Consider the following 19,806-nt stretch of genomic DNA (forward strand, 5'->3'; position numbering starts at 1 on the left):
AATGGGGTCTCCCCGCGCAGGTTCGAACCCTGCTCGCTGCGAAATGAAAAGGGTGAACTTTTTCTTTTCATTTAAAACCCCTTTCCCATAGCCGAATAGGATTTTGTATCGACAGCTAAGTGGCTACAGAATCGCTACTCAGATGTTAGCACTGCCCCAACTCCTTCGCCCGCCTGCTGCCCTGAATTTAGGGATCTACAAATATTAAAATGAAGTAAACAATTAAGCAAGCAATGGAAGGAAGCTGAAATACTGCCCCAGACGGAGAGGAAGGGTACCATCAGGCCAGGTGCTAAGTATGAACTGGTCACTACTTGGCTACCTTGATGACCAGGGATATAAACCAGAGGTGGGCAAACTTTTTGGCCCTCGGGCCACCTCTGTGTGGGGAAATTGTATGCAGGGCCATGAAGATTGGGCTGGGGCAGGGGGTTGGGGTGCAGGAGGGAGTGCGGGGTGTGGGAGGGGTTTGATGTGTAGGAAGGGGCTCAGGGCAGAGGGCTGGGGCTCAGTGCAGCAGAGGGCTAAAGGCAGCAGGTTGGGGTGCGGGGTGCAGGCTCCAGGCCTCGACCAGCTCTGGGGTGGCAGCAGTGCACAGTGGGGCTAGGCGCACACTGCTCCGAGAAGTGGCCAGCATGTCTAGCAGTGGCTCCTGGGGGTGGGGTGGGGCGGGCAGATCCACCGCGTATTGCCCTCGCCTGCGGGTACCACCCCCGAAGCTCTCATTGGCCACGGTTCCCCGTTCCCAGCCAATAGGAGCTGCAGGGGAAGTGCCTGCAGACAAGGTCAGCACACAGAGCCCTCTGCCCCCACCCCAGCCCCAGGAGCCACAGGGATGTCATGCCAGCCACTTCCAGGAGCGTCGCGGGGCCAGGGCAGGCAGGGAGTCTGCCTTAGCCCTGCTGCACAAGGGGGCTGGCAGTCCCACGGGCTGCACTGAAAGCCCTGACAGGCTGGATCTGGCCCAATGCCCGTAGTTTGCCTTCCCTGATATAAATGCTTGGATACAGTAGATGGGGGTGATAGAGCACTAGAGCTGGACAGGAAACCTGTGGGGATACTGCATTTTCCAAGTTTTTCAAAATGCAGTTCTGCTGAAATCCAAATGCTTTGCAAACACCCTTGAATTTGGCCAAAATTTCATCTTGGAGGGAAAAAAAATGACACAGGGGAGTTCCAACAATAGTGGTATCTCCATTCTCTGGAGCACACACCCAGCTATCAGCGCTCAGCTTGAGTTTACCAACCTGTTGATATTTGTGTAACAAACACTGAGATTCTTCAAGTTGTTTAAAGTCATCAAAGGAAGAAATACATTTGAGACTCAGAGACAGACAAAGGATTTAAAACATCCTTTATTTGAATTCTGCACAGAGGTTTGGTCTACACTAATTACATCAGTGGCTACAGGAGAATGCTGCTTCCACCTAAGTGGACACCTACTGACATAACTCCACCTCCATAAGAAGTGTAGCGCTAATGTTGCTGTAATTAAAGTGATGCCGTGTCCATGTAGACACTGCATTACTTACATTGACAGTTGGGGTCATTCTTCTCATTTTCAGGGCAGCTTCTGTCTCAGAGCAGCAGGGGGCTCACAGCTGGAGCCATGACACTGACAAGAAAGTCAATTTCACTCCTGGTAGGCTAGGTGCTGTGAAATTGAGCCTGCCCTGGGCTCAGAGCTTGGGCTATCACCCAGGATGGGTAGGGAGCACCCACTGTCAGCTCTATGTGGCTGACAGTGCCCCACACTCAGCTGTAGGTTCCCCACAATGCCCCGTTTAAGTTGGTACAAGTGCTCCTGGTGAAGACACACCACCGGCATCAGGGTTGTGGGGACACCAACAGCTGATTGAATTACTGTGGTGGCTGTAGGTCAACCTAAATTAAGTTGACCTAATTTTGTAGTGTAAACAAGTCCTGACTATAGTGTCTCTTTCACTATAGAGGAGAGGTGGGCAAACTACAACCTGTGGGCCACATCCGGCCCGCAGGAACTGCCTGGCCCCTGAGCTCCTGGTCTGGGAGGCTAGCCCCCAGCCCCTCTCCCGCAGTTTCTCCTCTTCCGGAGCCACGCCGCCACACGGGCAGCACTCTGGGCGGCAGGGCTGCCGATCATGCAGGGCAGCATGGCAGTGTGTCTGGCTCCAGCCGGGCGGCACGGCTGCCAGACATGCTGCTCTGAGCTGCATACGAAGGGGGCCGGGGCTGGGGGGTTGGATAAGGGGCAGGAGGTCCCGGGGGGCAGCCAGGGGACAGGGAGTGGTTGGATAGGGCAGAGGTTCTGAGGGTGGGGGTCAGAGGACAGGGAATGGGGGGGTTGGATAGGTGTGGGAGTCCTGGGGGGCCTAAAAGGGGTCAGGGGTGTGGATGGGGTCGGGGCAGTCAGGGGACAGGGAGTGGATGGTGGGGAGGTGTCCCGGGAGGGGGCAGTCAGGGGACAAGGAGCAGGGGGGGTTGGATGGGTCAGGGGTTCTAAGGGGGGCAGTCAGTGGGCGGAAAGTGGGAGGGGCAGATAGGGGGCGGGAGCCAGGCTGTTGGGGAGGCACAGCCTTTCCTACCCAGCCCTCCATACAGTTTTGGAACCCCGATGTGGCCCTCGGGCCAAAAAGTTTCCCCACCCCTGGTCTTGCAGATTGCAATCCTGATTCTCTGTTGACTTACTCCTTCTGTAGTCATTAACATGTTGTTGATGTGGTGGTAAATAACTACACAAGGTGTAAGGCAGTGGAAAATCAGGCCCAGGAATGTCAGGAAGCAGTGAAGGGAGGAGGACTCAGCCAGCTGGTCACCACTGCAGTAGCCAAGAGACACACCTCCATGAAGTGAGAGGGGAAAAACAGAGCAGCTAGTCTGGTCCATGTCAACACAGAAGAGGTAACGGACAAGGAAGAAGAGGAAATGGGCTAAATTTATGCCACTCCTGTTACAGATGAGACTCTTAATGGCTCTGATGACACAGATAGTATCGATGCTGAGAAGCAATAATAATACCCAACACACAACTAACTGATGCATATCACAGCATCTGAAAGACTGAAACTTTTATTATGAGTCATTTTATCATTTGCTATGTCATTGCATCAGCTTTATAACATCTTCACTCACTGCATCCCCAGCAATCTTGGTTTCTTCTCATTTATGGATATGAAAGTGGAAGGTAACAGTGTTTGACTTCAGGAAATTAAAGCTTCTCAATAACCGTATTAGTCATCAGTGCCACTTTCTACTATTATTGAACCTGTAGCTATCGTCATATTCTGAGAACAAAATAAGCAAACAGGAAACAATTGTGCTCACCCTTCAATTTTACTGAGACTGGAATTTTTAATGACATTATTTGCATTCAGCTTTAATCTGTTCATCAGGTGACATTTTTTAACTATTAATTTGCCATTTATATCTAAAAAGCTCTGGGACTATCAGCATGTTCCCAGTTTCATATAAGTTTTTTCATTTGTGTCAGGATTACAGAGCTACAATGTGAATGGTATTAACGGTATTTTATTTTGCATAACACAAAAATAACTCCACAGTTGTATTGCAACTATTGGCCAAAGAATTATCTGATACAATAATCATAATATTTAGGTAAGGTTTCCTTGGCAGCTGCTAACCACATGGTAACTGAGCTAGTGATAGCATAGTTTCCCTGTACAAGCACAGAGACAGGAGACATCTTTGTCTCTGTTGATCTGGGTTAACCTACCCTGAAGCTCCCAAATATTCATGGGTTTTAGGGAGGCTTCACACTTTCTCTTCTGCATGGCCCCCCTCAGATCTCTCCCATTTGAAGAGATGGTAGGCAGGAAACTTCAGGGGATGATCTGGATCCAAGAAATTAAAAGAACAGTCAATATTTATGTATATATTTTGCAGTAACTTAACTTTGCTGCTGTAAAGTTAGCTGGCCACCCAAGAAACAAAACGCCTTCAAGCCACAAATCCATTTTAGCACTATCATTATATCCTATATGTAGGTTATACAGTGTTAAAAATTTGTAACATTGCCCAAAGAATCGAAGTGTTTCATGTTAATTGTTGCTCATGTTAAAACTTAATGAGCCTGATTTTCCACTGTCTCATTTAGTCACTAACACCAGTGCAAAACATTACCAAGTCGGAACTCTCCAATTATTTACACTTGTTTTGCACGCACTGTGCATAGGTCTGAATGACTACACAATGTGCAAGGCAGTGGAGTATCAGGCCCAAAATATCTAATTTAGAAATATACACAGCTGTATTTAAAATTTATTGTCATTCAGGTTTGGGAGATTATTTTTTAATACCATGAGTTCTTCATCCTGCAAGAAATATATACGCACAATACATTCTTATATGTTTAATACAGACAGAAAAGCCATCTGATTGTATACTAAAGAAGAACACAGGAAACTGATATAAAACACTGGACCACTTTATGCATATAATTGTTACTTATGCTAATACTGAATAAAGATAGTGGCTGGCCCTCAAAATTCTTCCACCTAAAATACTTATACAAAGTGTGATAACAGATCAGTATTACAAAGCCACATAACTGAACATTCAAATAATGGTGAACAGGCACAAGATACAAACAAGTTTTAACCATGGACAAAAAATACTGCACTGTTGAGCAGACAATTTCATGCTGTCATGTTTCTTGGGCTCGGATTTTATATTTCGTAGTTTCTGAACTTCCTCAGAAGCTCTGAAGGGGCATCACCTGACCAGCGGAAACGCAAGTGCAAGCAATTTGAATCTAAAAATCCTATGAAAAAAGAAAAAAAGGGAGAGGAAATGAATTATTACAAAGAAACATTTAAAACTGATTAGGCTAAAGTAGTTATAGTGTTGTTGTAGCTGTGTCAGTAGCAGGATATCAGAGAGAAAATGTGTGCGAGGTAGTATCTTTTATTGGACTCTCTCTCGCCAACAGAAATTGGTCCAATAAAAGATATTACCTCACCCACTTTGGCTAAAGTAGGTCTTGATTATTGTGACTGAAATATAAGTCAAATGTAGGTCTTTAGCATGAAGTTTCAATCCTTGGTCGGGATGGAGAGGGAGGAGGAGAGAGAGAACGTCTGAACAAAGGTGTCATCTGAACAAAAACTATTAACAAACTGATCAAATATGGGCAACATTCATTCTCTCTGAAGCACCTAGCACTGGCCACTGTCAGAAGACAGGTTTCAGAGCAGCAGCCGCGTTAGTGTGTATCCGCAAAAAAAAAAGGAGGATTTGAGGCACCTTAGAAACTAACAAATTTATTTGAGCATAAGCTTTCGTGAGCTACAGCTCACTTCATCGGATGCAGTCAGTGGAAAATACAGTGGGGAGATTTATATACACAGAGAACATGAAACAATGGACGTTACCATACACACTGTAAGGAGAGTGATCAAAATCCAGGACACAAGTGGTATAAAACTGGGCCCTAATTGAGATAGCTAGTTAAATTAAGAGCCTACAGCTATTGGAATCCTTAGTATTGCAATTTGCACCTCTCAGGCCCTGATTTTCAAAACTGTACATATGCAGTTACTTGAATGTGAAGTCATCTTAGTTATACTCTATGCATACAAGTGGCCAACTGCATGAGCGATCACATTAATTGTACTCACAGTTCTGAAAATCATGTTCTCTGTCTAATATTCTTACATGTGCACAGCAAGTAATAAGACATATGCAAATGTACAGGAAACTAAGGAAATGGGAATTATTGAAAAAATTATGTAGTCACCCATTTCTTATCCAGTTTATCCTTTAAGGACCAATCCTGAATATCATACTCAAGCAAATCTTCCACTTAATTAGATGGGAGTTTTCCATGACTAAAAAGTTCAGTAAAAATGCCTAAACACTGAAATCTGTCACATCACTGTTCCACTTACTTGGAGAGTCTGGACTCTTTGGTGATTGTGGCTTCTCACCAGAAGTCTCAGCATCGTCTTGTTCCCTTCTCTCATCTGACAATCCATCTTTACTGTTTTCAGCCTGTTGGGCCCAAGTGTCATTAGTTATGTTGTTGCTATTATTTAGCTCAGGTGCTTCCAGCATTGGCTCTTTTTTACTTCTGACAGCCCAGTGCATTGACTAAATAAATCAAAAAATAACAAATGGACAAATCTAAGTTGTACATTAAATTTTAAACATAACATAGGCTAATTTTCTACTTTAAAGGAGTCAGTGTGCAGTTACTCAGGTTTATTCTTTTTAACTAACAGAAGTATGCTCTAGGACAGGGGTTCTCAACCTTTTCCTTTCGGAGCCTCCCCCGCCCCCAACATGCTATAAAAACTCCATGGCCCACCTGTGCCACAATAACTGGTTTTCTGCATATAAAAGTCAGGGCCAGTGTTAGGGGGTAGCAAGCAGGACAATTGCCTGTGGCCCCATGCCACAGGGCCCCCCAGGAAGCTACATTGCTCAAGCTTCAGCTTCATCCCTGGGTGGCAGGGCTCAGGGCCCCAGGATTCACACTCATGTGGTGGGGTTTCGGGTTTCTACCCTGGGTCCCAGCAAGTTTAATGCTGGCCCTGCTTGGCAGACCCCCTGAAACCTGCTCTCGGCCCCCCCGCCACAGGGGACCCCGGACCCCTGGTTGAGAACCACTACTCTAAAATGCTTTCTGGAAATTACAGATCATTAGGAAAATGAAATTGAATTTTGGAATTAACAGTTGAGTAGTTTGGGTGATGTTCATCTATAGTTAAATTTGGATGGGGATAAAGGAGGACAAGTGGAGATGCAGCCAATAATTCTAAGGTATTAATATATTTTGCCCACCATCTGCTCAGTAAAATTTTCAAGAGCACCTATGAGATTTAGAAGCTTATTTCCATTTTCAAAAGTCACACAGGCATTTCAGAGCTTAGTCACTTTTGAAAATGGGACTTAAGCATTTCTGGAAGTGTTACCTAGGTCTAACTCCCACTGCAGTCAATGGAAATACTCCTATTGACTTTAACTGGAACTGAATCAAGCTTGGAGGGACTGATCCTCCAATCCTTATGTATGGTGCTTTATAGGCAAATGATCTCAGACATTTTTTCACATTTGTTTGCAGGACAATTTGTTTGCTTACCTCTAGTAGGGCCCAATTGTGCATGGTACTGTATATTCTCAATTCACATTCATTTTAATTTAATTGAGGGTGATCATGATATTGCACGATTGGGACCTAGTAGATGTATGCAAAAAAAAATTTCCCACCAGCAAAATTAGTGGAAAAATCCTGAGAACATCTGTTTGCAAAGCACCAAGCATATCAACAGCTTTATATACATATATTCATTCAAGCATACATAATTTTTAAAAAAAGTGTAGGTTTTCCTCAACTTACAAGGAAAACTTAAAGATAGTCTTTCATGGATACAGTTTTCTTTCCAGAGGTTGGGGCAGAGGGGGTGTCTGCACAAGACCTTTCAAGGAAAATGGTGATATTTTGCTCTCTGCTTTGTTAAAAAAAGAGAAAAAGCAGCCACACCAGGTGAAATCCTAGATCCACTGAAGTCAATGGCAAAATTTCCTCCTCTTGGTGGATCTAAATCCTGGTTTTCTTCTGGCCCTTTCAGACACTCCACCAAGTCTCTGATGGATGAATAAAGTAACTTGTACTGTTGCTGAGCCAACTGGTCTTCCTAGGATGGAGCTGAATTACAATTACTGTGGGGGGGGGGTGAAAACCTTTTGTAGTGATAATCAAGGTGGGCCATTTCTAGCAGTTGACAAGAACGGGACGTTCCTGAAGGTGTTCCTGGCTTTATTGATTTTGTTCTGGATGTCCTGGCTTGTTCCACTGTCCTGGCTGATGGTGCTGTCCAAGTATGTGAATGTTTCTGCATTAGTGAGAACTTAATCCTCTATCAATACTGGTGACGGTGATATTAAAGGTCATGATATATGTCTTATTGTGGTTGATTTTCAGTCCACTTTGCTAGCTGAAAGAGTTGAGTCGAGTTGTTTTTTCTTGTATATGGTGTTGGGTATGTGATAGGAGAGCGACATCATCTGCAAAGTCCAAGTCTTCAAGGGATGCCTTTTGGCATGTCTTCTGTTGTACACCACATTACCTAGTCGATGGCAATGTTGAAGAGGGTTGCAGACATGACACACCCCTGATGTACTCCTGTTTTGACTTCAAAACTGAGCTCACTTGTGATCAACACTGCATGTAAAGTTGAAATAGAAGCTTTTGATGACACTGATTATAGGAAAAGGAATTCTATATGCCGGCAGAATGTACCATAGTCTGGTCCTGAAATGCTATCAAAAGCCTTCTCAAAGTCTATGAAATTTATGTAAAGTTGCCATTGCCATTCTAAGCACTGTTCTATTATGCTTTGTAGAGTGAAGATCTGGTCTGTGGATCTGCGCCCTTTCTGAAAACCAGCTTGCTCTTTTCTGAGAACGCTATCAGCTGCCTCTGATATACGCTGAACTATGATCTTACACAATACTTTGCTTGGCACAGATAAAAGTGTGATACCACGCCAGTTATTACAATCACTGAGAGTTCCTTTCTTTGGTATCTTCACTATAACTCCATTGGTCCACTCATCTGGCACTTTTCCCCTTTTCCAGACTGATGTAAGTAGAGGGACCAGGACAGATGCTGCTAATTCTGACATTTAGAGGCTTGTAAATTATGCTGGAAAGATCTCCCACACTGTATTACTCCATGTTATTCGAAGTTACACACTGATCATAAAAACAATGTTTAAAAAGCTTCACTCACTGTACAAAAATAAATTTGTATGTACACCTACACTAATGTAATTGTGTGTTATGTAATCATAAATGAATGCCATCTACTGCTACTATAAACCACTATATTTCTACCTGTTTTCCTAGCTTGTATTCCAGGAAGATGGTTTAAAAAAATCACGAATAGCTACATATAATTAGCCGGAAATAAAGTTTGTGGAAAAAACATCTAAGGTGCCTGAACACAATAAATTAATACCTCTGATACCTGGCAGTCACATCAAAGACAAAATATCAAAACTTCTAAATAGTGTGGTTTGCTCAGACATAATTAGCATCTTCCAGATTATTTATCTTCATAGAGTATATCTTCTCAAAATGAATTGCTGTACTCAGTGTTCAGGGCAGTGGTGACATCAACAGAATTAATACACAGCAATGACTCACTCATTTTCACAAGCATCAATAAAAATATAAATCAACAGAAGCTGATATAGACTAGAAAGTAAACAAAAATCTGTTCTGAAAAATAAAGAAATGACCAGAAAGGATCATTTGTTTATGAACTAGAAAAATATTTATGTAAATATCATTTATCATGATTATTTATTAGGTCAGAATCTATCAACTGTTAGGAAAAACAACTGGTTATATTAGAGATATACAGGTATTTCCAGTTTGTCATATTAAATCCTCACAGCCAACAGGAAAAAACCATAACAACTTCAGATACTATGGGATTACATTTTTTGTTGGTATGCTGGTTACATCAAAAATCTATTCAATATTCTCATTAAAGAAATTACTGAAGATTTATTTTCCTAGGATGAAATCCTGGCCCCATTGAAGTCAATGACAGTATGCCATTGACTTTAATGAGGCCAGGATTTCACTCCCAGTAATCATTCTAAAAACTAACTTAAAATATACCACGAGTCTTTTATCATAGTGCATTCCTTTGGTTAACCTAGATCATATAGCCACTTTCAATCCCAAGTAAATTATTTTTAAATGACTGAAGTTTTTTGAAATGTTGAGAAAGTTGCTATGGGACTAACAGAAATACAAGATAAAACCTATATTGTCCCTGAGAACAAAAACAGCTATCAGAGTTTTGTCACGTATGTGTTCATAAATGTCTATATCAGCTGACTGCCTTCCAGTTTGTGGCATTTGTTTTTTTTATGAATTCAGGGGTATTTTTCTGCACTCTTGTTACATATTGCTATGCAGCAATTTTGGGGGAGTATTTCTGGTCACACAGCAGCACCGTTTCTAATTAGTGTCCTTTCCTCCATCAGATCAACACTGGGAAACTGATTAAAAAACAATAGAAGGCTGATATAATGAACAGTCCTTAATCTCTGACCCATCCTGTCTTGCCCATGGGAGAATTTCCCTTCCCATAGACCTACCTAATCTCCTAATGCTAATGTATACCCAGGAAATTTAGGTAAACAAAAAACAACCGTTTTTATGGAGTTGCTCAGAGCCTCCCACTGCTGGAATGGAATGGTAATTTTGCTTCGTCGCCAGTAATCATAACAAGCTCGACTCTCTTCGTTAGTAAGAATCTCCTTAGCCTGCTGCAACTTCTGAAAATTCTCCACTAAAACACAAACCAAAAGGATGTTACATCAAATACTTATTTTTAAATAAATTAATTCCTCTGTGGAACAGGAATGACTAATAAATAGCTATGTAACAGCAATACAGGTTGGGGCAGAAAAAGAGAATAAAAGAGTGATGAAGGGATGTGGCAGTTCTGCTCACTGCTTTGAGGAAGTCTTAGCTGACTCAACAGCTAACACCTTTAGTGGACAATTGATGCCCTCTTTCAGATGAACAATTCAATGTAAATGTCAAAATGTGGAGCCTTTTTGTCTCTTGGTTTAGAAGCTTTATACACTTGAGGGCTATCAAAATTATGTGGTATTCAAAGCAAAACACATGAGGTGTCACCCCATTTAAAAACCAACATTGCAATAGCATGACAGCATTTCACGCGGAACACAGTATGATCCAAAGCAGCAACGAAGTTAGAGCAGAACACACCACCAAGGGACAGTAAGAAGGAAGCATAATTACATTATATGAGCAGCAAGCAGAAGAATCTTAACATAGCATAGTACAGGTTAGCTAACGGCATTGCTTAACCTCACAAATTTTGTGGGTATAATAAGATATTAACTTAAATTCCAGATTGTGTGAATAAGATCTCTTATTTCTCTTGCAGGAGTAAAAATTCTTTAGAAAATGGTTGTTAAGGATGCAGCTGTGTGTTACTATTTGTGTAAAGGTTACAAAGATTTACATTTTATCTATGAGTCACCCTTATTAGAGTGGCTTACTATTATTATTCATTTATTCCAGTTTATAGTAGAGTCTTCTTTTGAAATATGCTGAACTCAAACACTAACCAAAGCTGATAAGCATAAATCAAACAACACACAGGATTTTTTTTTTCTTAATTCTGTTTCTTTTTTCCGGTGTGACCAGTTTTGGGGGGATAAAAAGCAGTCTGGTTTGATAATTATTTTTAATACGTGGAATTGAAATGAATCAGACAAATTAAATGTTTACTGTGAAAATGTAAGGCATTTAGTAGACTGTTCAAGTAAATGAAGCATAAACTGTTTGCTCTTAATACACAAGACTGCTCCACTATTTGGGTCTTGGGCTCCCTTTTTTAAAAGTGATTTATTTTTACTTCAATTTAACACTAAAAATTACAAGCAATGGACCAGATTTGAATCTCACTTATGCCCCTGCCTCCTCACTGAAGTCAATGGGGTAGCCTCAGTTTATTTACGGAAGAATTTGGTCCTGTTATCCAGTTGCTCTTTCAAGTATGTTTAAATATATTTTGGAAAGTAGGATTTAAGATCATTTTGTAAAAGGTGGACTCTTCAACAGATTTTGGAGGGATCCGTCTCTGGCTCTCTCAAAATGAAGAATCACACCCCATTTTATTTTGTATTGATGGGGGCTTTGACTCATTTCAGAAAGCCAAAAAGAGCTAAGTGCAACTTAATACCACTCTCAAGACATCTGAAGGTGTCAGTGGACAGTGAATACTCTTTCATCCTCTTGGGTGTAGTGCCTCTACTATTCCGGGAGAAGGGTGCAAGCAAGAATCCCGAACTTTAATCTCCTGTGTGGTTGCTACCACACTATGTTTGTCAGTGTGCCTCCAATTAAACTGAGAGAAAATTTGTATAGGCATTTTTGTACATTAACTGAAATGGAACATTTGATTTAGTTATTCTGCAATAATACTTTCAAAGGGCTTTAAGAACTCAGTAGTCTATAGCTGAGAATATTTTAAACTGGGAGAAGAGGTCCTGCTTCTGCTCCCCTTCCTCATATGGGCTGGAATTTTCAAAGGGGCCTAAGGGAGTGGGAATTTCAAAAGGATTTGGGTGCCTAATTTCCTTAAACCACTCTGAAAATCCCAGTCATCATGTAGTCCCTCCCTCTAAGAATAGTCCCACTGATTTCAATATGAGTAGCAGAAGGCAGAATCAGCCTCAAAGTTTTTGGGTGGAGTATCAGAAATGTGCATCACAGAGCACTGTCTTGTTATAACTGGTTTAATACAAACATGTCCAATATTAAGTGTTGCATTCTGTCATCAAATTAATCTTTGTTTGGGAGTTTTTCCATGTACTATAATTTCCATGATCTGGGCCTATGATGTTTGTACACACAGATGCACTAGTTCAGTGTTCAACAACAAATCAACACGTTTGGTGATACATGGAAACTTAATGAAGAGTAGGGAATGATCACCTTCAATATACTGTTTATCTTACTTTTTTCTGTGCATTTTGTATAGACATAAAGAAGGCCAGAGTAAGTATTCAAATTGTTTGTGGTCATTGATGACAGTGACCCTGTTGGCTATGGATAGATAAATCTGTCTCAGAGTATCCGTTTTTTCCTCAAGGCACTGCTATGGGGGCAAGGTTAAGATTACACCTCTGCCCCGATGTAACACTACCCAATATAACATGAATTTGGATATAACGTGGTAAAGCAGCGCTCCGGGACGGCGGGGCTGCACGCTCCGGTGGATCAAAGCAAGTTCAATATAACGCGGTTTCACCTATAACGCGGTAAGATTTTTTGACTCCCAAGGACAGCGTTATATCAGGGTAGAGGTGTATTTGTGTGACTGACAGCATTTCCACAATTTCTGATGTTTGTTGTTGGTCTGCGGAGAGCTGGCCTGTCACATGGTGCTGGGTCCTCCTTATTTCCAGCTGCTAACTTACATTAAAAGAAGCTAAAATACATTAAATATTTTCCTAATGTTACTTTTCATGTGAGCAATTATTGTAGTTAACCCAAATATGTCATTTGATTCCCACTTGGAGAGGAGATAGTGCATGCAATCATGCATGGGAGGGGATGTGGTCCACAAGACAATCTCTGGTTTAAAATGTGCATCATCCTATAAAAAAGTTTGACAACTCCTGGACTAGATAATCTAACAATTGTCTTCATGTTCTAATATCCATGATTATGTAAGCATTACAGCAAAATATTAAGGCTTGACATTTAAGAGAGTACATTCCATATCTGTAAAAATTATAGAATATTAAAATGGGAAACAGTATTTACTGATGGCTTTTAGGCTGCATTCAATGCCTTAATTATAATTTAAGACAATAGATTGTTTTTAAATAGGAAAGACTACATACCAGCTTTAGGGTTTCCAGGATGTTTGTCAGGGTGACACTCAAGGGCTTTAACCTTAAACTCTGCAAGAATTTGTTCAACCTAAATAGAATATCAACTTTTAAAATACATAAATACATACACACATACAAAGGTTTTGGAGATTGGGCTTTTGGGCGGGGGGAAACTGGGAGGAGGGGTGTTAGCTCCCTTGATTTTACAAGATCCTGTATAATCAAAATATATAACAAGAACCATCTGACAGCTGTGTCGCTAATTTAATTTTGTTCTCTGTACTCCCGTCTTTACCCTTTTCTTCATGAACATGTATTTTTCCATAGCTGTACGCTTTGGTTTTCAGAAAACTATAAGTAAAGGTTCACACTTGCAAGACTTGTGGGGAGGTGGATTAACTATGCTGACAGGAGAATTCATTAAAGTGCTACAGCAGCGCAGCTATATCGGTGCAGCTGTGCCAATGCAGCATTTTAATGATAGTTCAACTCTTAAGAAACAGGCTGACTAACGATTCATTCAGCAACAAACTGGAATTGGGGACCAATTTAAGGCTTTTAGAGCATCCTCAGCTGAGCTCCAGGCAGCTAAAACATGCTATACCAGTGAAACTCAAACTCTGATAACATCTTTTAGCAAGTTACTATTTAACCATATATATATTCTGAGTAATTATATATATATATAATTACTCAGTTTGGCAGTTTGTGAAAATCCCTAGCCCACCCCTTCATTCCCTTTAACAACTGAGAATTATTGAGAATTAAGAATTATGTGATTTTATTTTAAAGCAAAGTATTGTGTCATTCAACTAGTCAGTCCAATTTCACTGAGCAAGTTGCCTGAAAAACAACAGACAGCTATGGTGCTTTTACAGATTTTACACTTTGCATTGTTGCACCCTATTACTCTTTGTAGGTATACACATTAGTATGGTGTCTTCAGTTTTTAAATCTAATAAATTATGAATTTTAAAAAAACCAGCAATTACATACAGATTGTTGGAACTAGGTACTCAGCAGAGAGACTAGTTACCAATACATCTCTAAAAACTATTTATATGCAGGGATTTTAAATGACACTGTTTACAGTAACATTACTTTTTGAAAATGTAATCTCATTACTTTTCAGACCTAAATATAACATGAATTATTAATATAAAAAAATAAGATAATAAAAATAAGCTAAGGAAAAATATCAAGATACAGAAAGAGAGTAATAGATTTTACCAAGTAAGGAGTCTGGGACTCCTCTAAACTGAAATAACACTTCCTGATGTAGGAGGCTATAGATTTGACCATCCCTTTCTCTCAAACCTGCAGATTCATGAGATGCAAGGGGCTTCTTGATGGAAGCTCTTTGCTGCACTGCCCTGTCATGCCTCTGCCCCCTTCAGTTCCTCCACTCCCTTGAGGATTGATACTGCAAAGGGCTGAGTACGCTGGGCCTGATCCAGCAAAGCACATAGTCAACTTTAACTACATGAGCAATTCCACTGAAATGAATGGAACTACTCATGTGCTCAAGTGCTTTGCTAAATTGGAATCAGAGTACTCAGCATCTTTCAGGATCAAGGCCCAAGCTGGGATCTGCAGGAGTAGGCTTGCCACTGTACATGCATGAAAGAGAAAGCACAGGAGCCTATATTGCTATAAATATTTAAACCATATTTTCAATAAGTTTTCATTAGGTGACAATTTTATTATACAAATTATATTTTAAATCTTGAAAATATTGCCATGTTTTAAAAATACAAAAAAATATGTTTTTCCTATAGGCATGTAACAGTGGTACTCAAAAGCGTCACAATCTCACATATACAAGTCATACTCACAGGGCAACAGTAAACAAAGAGTATTGGTTGCTTCTCTGAATAAATAATATGTAACAGATTACTTTTCAGAACCAGTAAGCAGTTATTACAACACATTATTTTTCACTTCAAAGTAACTTTAAAAAGGGTTTACAGTATGTGCTTGAAATATGCATCTCTTCCCAAGACTATAAAACAGAATTAATGCATTAACTTTTTTCATCTGTTAAAAAAAAAAGCTGGAGAAAAGCTAAAATAAAAAAAATTAGTACTGCCACCTGCTGGGATGTATTAAAATTCCTCTCAAAAAATACTTAAACTTGTTTTCAATAATAGATTAAGAATTCTATATTTTTCTGATTATATTTACAAATGTATTTAGGTGCATATCAAGGACTTTTGTCTATATTAGTGATAACACATTGGTAGAGTATTTAATTACATTTGCAGAACAAAGCATTTAACCCATATATATTAACAATTGTAGCAGAAATATTAGAAAGCAAAAAGCCTAACACCTAGTATTACTTCAATTGACACAGAAGCTAGTTTTAAAATTTTAGCATGTTCCTGAATGTACATAATTAGAAAATGTAATTTAGGACAACTTTAGGAAGTAGAGGAACTCTTGTTTTAGTTACAATCATCCAACAGCTTTTGAGATAGATTTTATCCTAAGGTATGAGATGACATGCAACTGCTACCAAAGTGAGTGTTGAAAACTAGCATTTGAACATCAGTATTTTGGGATAGGACAGGAGGGGCTAGGGTGGGGTTTGTTTGTTTTAAACACATTCATATTTTTCTCCCAAGCAATGGCTATATATTTCCAAAAGTGATATATGATTATCTTAGAAACTGAATATCATTACCAATTACTGACAAAGAGGAGAACATTTTCACCTTTCTTATACTAGTTGCACTGACAATACTTATCTGCTGCCACCTTTTAAGAACATCAATATATTGTGTAACAGCCTACAATTAATATTTTACAAGTGTTTCAAAGTGCATTCTGACATCACAATGGAACTAACTTAATAAACAAAATATTATTTACATTAAAAATAAGCTATTCAAGATGTTAAAATACAGCTTGTATTATAGAGCATCTTTACTATGAACTATATTCTAAAAGCTTAATTGTGTCAAAGAAATCAGTTACTGAGATTAATAGAGGAAGAGAAATTCAAAGGTATTATGTAGGTAAGAGAGCAGGTACATGTTGCATTTCAAATAATCATACATTCACAGATAAACATTAACTTCAAACTCCCCTTGAAAACATACAAACCCAAAACAAACTATCATTAACATGGCAAAGAAAACAGAATTATTGTTTTACCGTGGATAGTTCATCACATCCTAGCAAGATGTAATAATCTTCCATATCATCCAGATTGCAGTTCAAAATTGCATCCATTTGGACTAGTCAAACAGCTTTTTTCCCCAACAGCTGATGCGCACCAAGAGGAAATTATAAACTATCAATAGAAAGCTTATAGGATTGTTTAAATGTAGCTCAGGGAAAACCGCTTTTTGCAGTCTGGTTTAGGGCTCCCTACAGTGCTTTTTAATACACTGAGATGTCATCTGAGATTCCTGAATTCTCTGTTTGTCATTGGTTCTTTACAGGAGGACTGTAACATTGCACAACCCTGGTGTCTGCAATGTTCTCTGGGATTTGTAGTTTTCAAGGTAATTTAAATATTATTCAACTGTATGATCTGCCTCTTCAGACTGAAAAGCATTCAGGATACCAAATAAAATCTCACTATCATTTTAGGCCTGGATCATGCTATGATTTATGCATAGGCTTAATTTTAAGCAGGAGTACTTCTACTGATTTCAGTGAGACTATGTACATGCTTAAGTGTTTTGCTGGAGTGGGCCCTAAATCTCCTAAAACAAATTTTTCTTCTGCTATAAATTGTAAATTTTGCCTCAATTTTAGCAAGGCAAAAACATGCATCAAGCATGGAAAACCATAGCAATTACTTTAAATTATGATCACAGGATTGCTAACTTTCTCAGAATGAAATCCCAGACCCACTGAATTCATTAAGAGTTTTGCCACTGACTTCAGTAGGGCCAGGATTTCATCTTGATATTTCTCAGAACACACAGGCTAGAAAAATTAATTAACTACCATCGCATTCACAGTTTTAGGCTTTTTTGTGTCAATTCTGTATTCCATAATGTTAAGACTCTTTGAAGACAATATGAAGTACTCACTCTTTGATTATGGTGACTATTGGGACTTTCTGATTTCTCAAGAGTGAGTAATAAAGAGATTCTTGGTGGAGATCTTTAAACCTCTAATTGAGAATATCTTGCAAGTTGTGTTTCTTGGGAGTTAAACGCATATACTTTTCTTTTAACCCATTTTACGGTCAAGAGTTATTAAATTCTTCAGGTTTAAAATATGATTAAAGATCAAGGCCTCCATCTGACAAAGACTCACAGATATGTGCCCAACTTTATACATGTAATAAGGCCCACTGATTTCATATGTAAAATTAAGCATGTCATAGAATCATAGATTATTAGGGTTGGAAGAGACCTCAAGATAGGGTGACCAGACAGCAAGTGTGAAAAATCGGGACGGGGTGGGGGAGTAATAAGAGCCTATATAAGAAAAAGACCCAAAAATCAGGACTGTCCCTATAAAATTGGGACATCTGGTCACCTTACCTCGGGAGGTCATCTAGTCCAACCCCCTGCTCAAAGCTGGACCAACCCCAACTAAATCATCCAAGCTGGGCCTTAGAAACCTCTAGAGATGGAGATTCCACCACCTCCCTAGGTAACCCATTCCAGTGCCTCACCATCTGCTACTGAAATACTGTAGTTTTTCTTTATATCCAACCTAGACCTCCCCCACTGCAACTTGAGACCATTGCTCCTTGTTCTGTCATCTGCCACCACTGAGAACAGCCTAGCTCCATCCTCTTTGGAACCCCCCCTTCAGATAGTTGAAGGCTGTTATCAAATCCCCCCTCACTCTTCTCTTCTGCAGACTAAATAACCCCAGTTCCCTCAGCCTCTCCTCATAAGTCATGTGCCCCAGCCCCCTAATCATTTTCATTGACCTCCACTGGACTCTCTATATAAGCATGAGTCTTTGCAAGATTGGGTGAACTAAGAACCTCATTTTTCTTTTTTTGTTTCATTTGTCCCTTTTTCTGTAAGAACTTTGTATCCCAAGATGTTTAATGGCATTAAATATTGCTTTTAAAACACACAATTGCTGTGAAATAAATTAATGTAGTCATTATTTTATGTACTTTGTTTTTGCATATGGTTCCTTAGTAGGCTTAGCAGCCCATGCTAGAAATGTAAATATAAATGTCTAGGTAGAGGATGGCAAAGGATCCAGAGGCAGATTTAGTGTTGTTTATGAAACCTTAACTATGATTTCTGCCCTTGCGAATGGTATTTTATAACTATAGAAGTAAAATTGTCATACTATAAATTAACAGATGTTCTTCTACAACCATAACTTACTAAAAGTGGTTTTATTGTTAGAGTTTCCTGAGTTTTTTATTGTATATTCAGAAAGTTTATTAGGATAGGAAATTGTAGATATGTTATAGAGAGAAGGAAATATTAATTCAGTTACAACACAACATTAATTTCAAATCATGAATCAATACTGAAAACATTTGAGTGTGTTAAAATAACAAATATGGCTCCTCAGGAGAAGTCTGAAAACTCTATCTGCTTTGTTTTTTGGTTTTTTAAAAATAGTTGGAAGAAATCAACAATTCTGAAAAATTGCTTCCCAGTTCCCAAATGAAGGATGTAGAGCAGAGGTTCTCAACCTTTTTCTTTCTGAGGCACTCCAACATACTATAAAAACTCCATGGCCCACCTGTGCCACAAGAACTGTTTTTCTGAATATAAAAAGCAGGGCCGGCATTAAGGGGTAGCAAGCAGGGCAATTGCCCAGGGCCCTATGCCACAGTGGGCCCTGCATAGCTAAGCTGCTCAGGCTTCAGCTTCAGGCCCTGGTGGTGGGGCTTGGAGAAGTGGAGCTGTGCCTTTCTGTCCTGGGCCCCAGTGGGTCAAGTGCTGGCACTGCTTGGCGGACCCCCTGAAACCTGCTCACCGCCCGTCAGGGGGCCTCAGACCCCTGGTTGAGAACTGCTGATGTAGAGAACCAAACAGTAATAATAAAGAAAAGGCTCTCTTGGTGAAAATCTTTAGTAAATGTTTAAATATGGAATGCTGCACACATTAGTAATTATTGAGGACTAACTGTGCAATCTGTGAGGGGCAATGCATAGGTGCAGTAGCGCCCAGAAACCATCATGCCACAGAAAAAGCACCCTCTCTCTCAAGTTTCCACTGTGAACAGTAATTTACAGCATCTCTTTATAAACCTGTAGCATACTTCCCACCATCATACTGACCAACAACATTTTCAAATTAATTTAAAGGAGAGTTGTGGTAGTACTCAATTTACTAATAAAGCCTAAAGAGAAGCTGATTAGGGGCTGCAGAGAGCCATGTAAGATGGGGGGGCTATAGATTTTTCCCCCTACACCTGACCCTCCTCCTCCCCTCTCAGGCACTCCCTCCCCATTTAGCAT

General features: G+C 40.0%; 1 protein-coding gene and 1 non-coding gene across 2 annotated transcripts in view; one reads left to right on the forward strand and one right to left on the reverse strand.

Annotated features, from left to right (window-relative positions):
- TRNAS-UGA (transfer RNA serine (anticodon UGA)) overlaps positions 1-41 on the forward strand; it is an 82-nt gene extending 41 nt beyond the window's left edge. Inside the window, exon 1 of the tRNA in view lies at positions 1-41. This exon is cut by the window's left edge and continues 41 nt beyond it. This is a non-coding gene — a tRNA (tRNA-Ser).
- Positions 42-4,651: 4,610 nt separating this feature from the next.
- Positions 4,652-16,634, reverse strand: DNAJC12 (DnaJ heat shock protein family (Hsp40) member C12). Its single transcript, XM_077823312.1, has 5 exons — positions 16,557-16,634; positions 13,407-13,485; positions 10,170-10,309; positions 5,886-6,087; positions 4,652-4,759 (listed from the first exon to the last, which is right to left on the reverse strand). The coding sequence occupies exons 1-5, from the start codon at positions 16,632-16,634 to the stop codon at positions 4,665-4,667; spliced, it is 594 nt and encodes a 197-aa protein (XP_077679438.1). The 3' UTR covers positions 4,652-4,664.
- Positions 16,635-19,806: the final 3,172 nt, after the last annotated feature.

Source organism: Eretmochelys imbricata, chromosome 7 (genome assembly GCF_965152235.1).
Source record: "Eretmochelys imbricata isolate rEreImb1 chromosome 7, rEreImb1.hap1, whole genome shotgun sequence".
NCBI lineage: Eukaryota > Metazoa > Chordata > Testudines > Cheloniidae > Eretmochelys > Eretmochelys imbricata.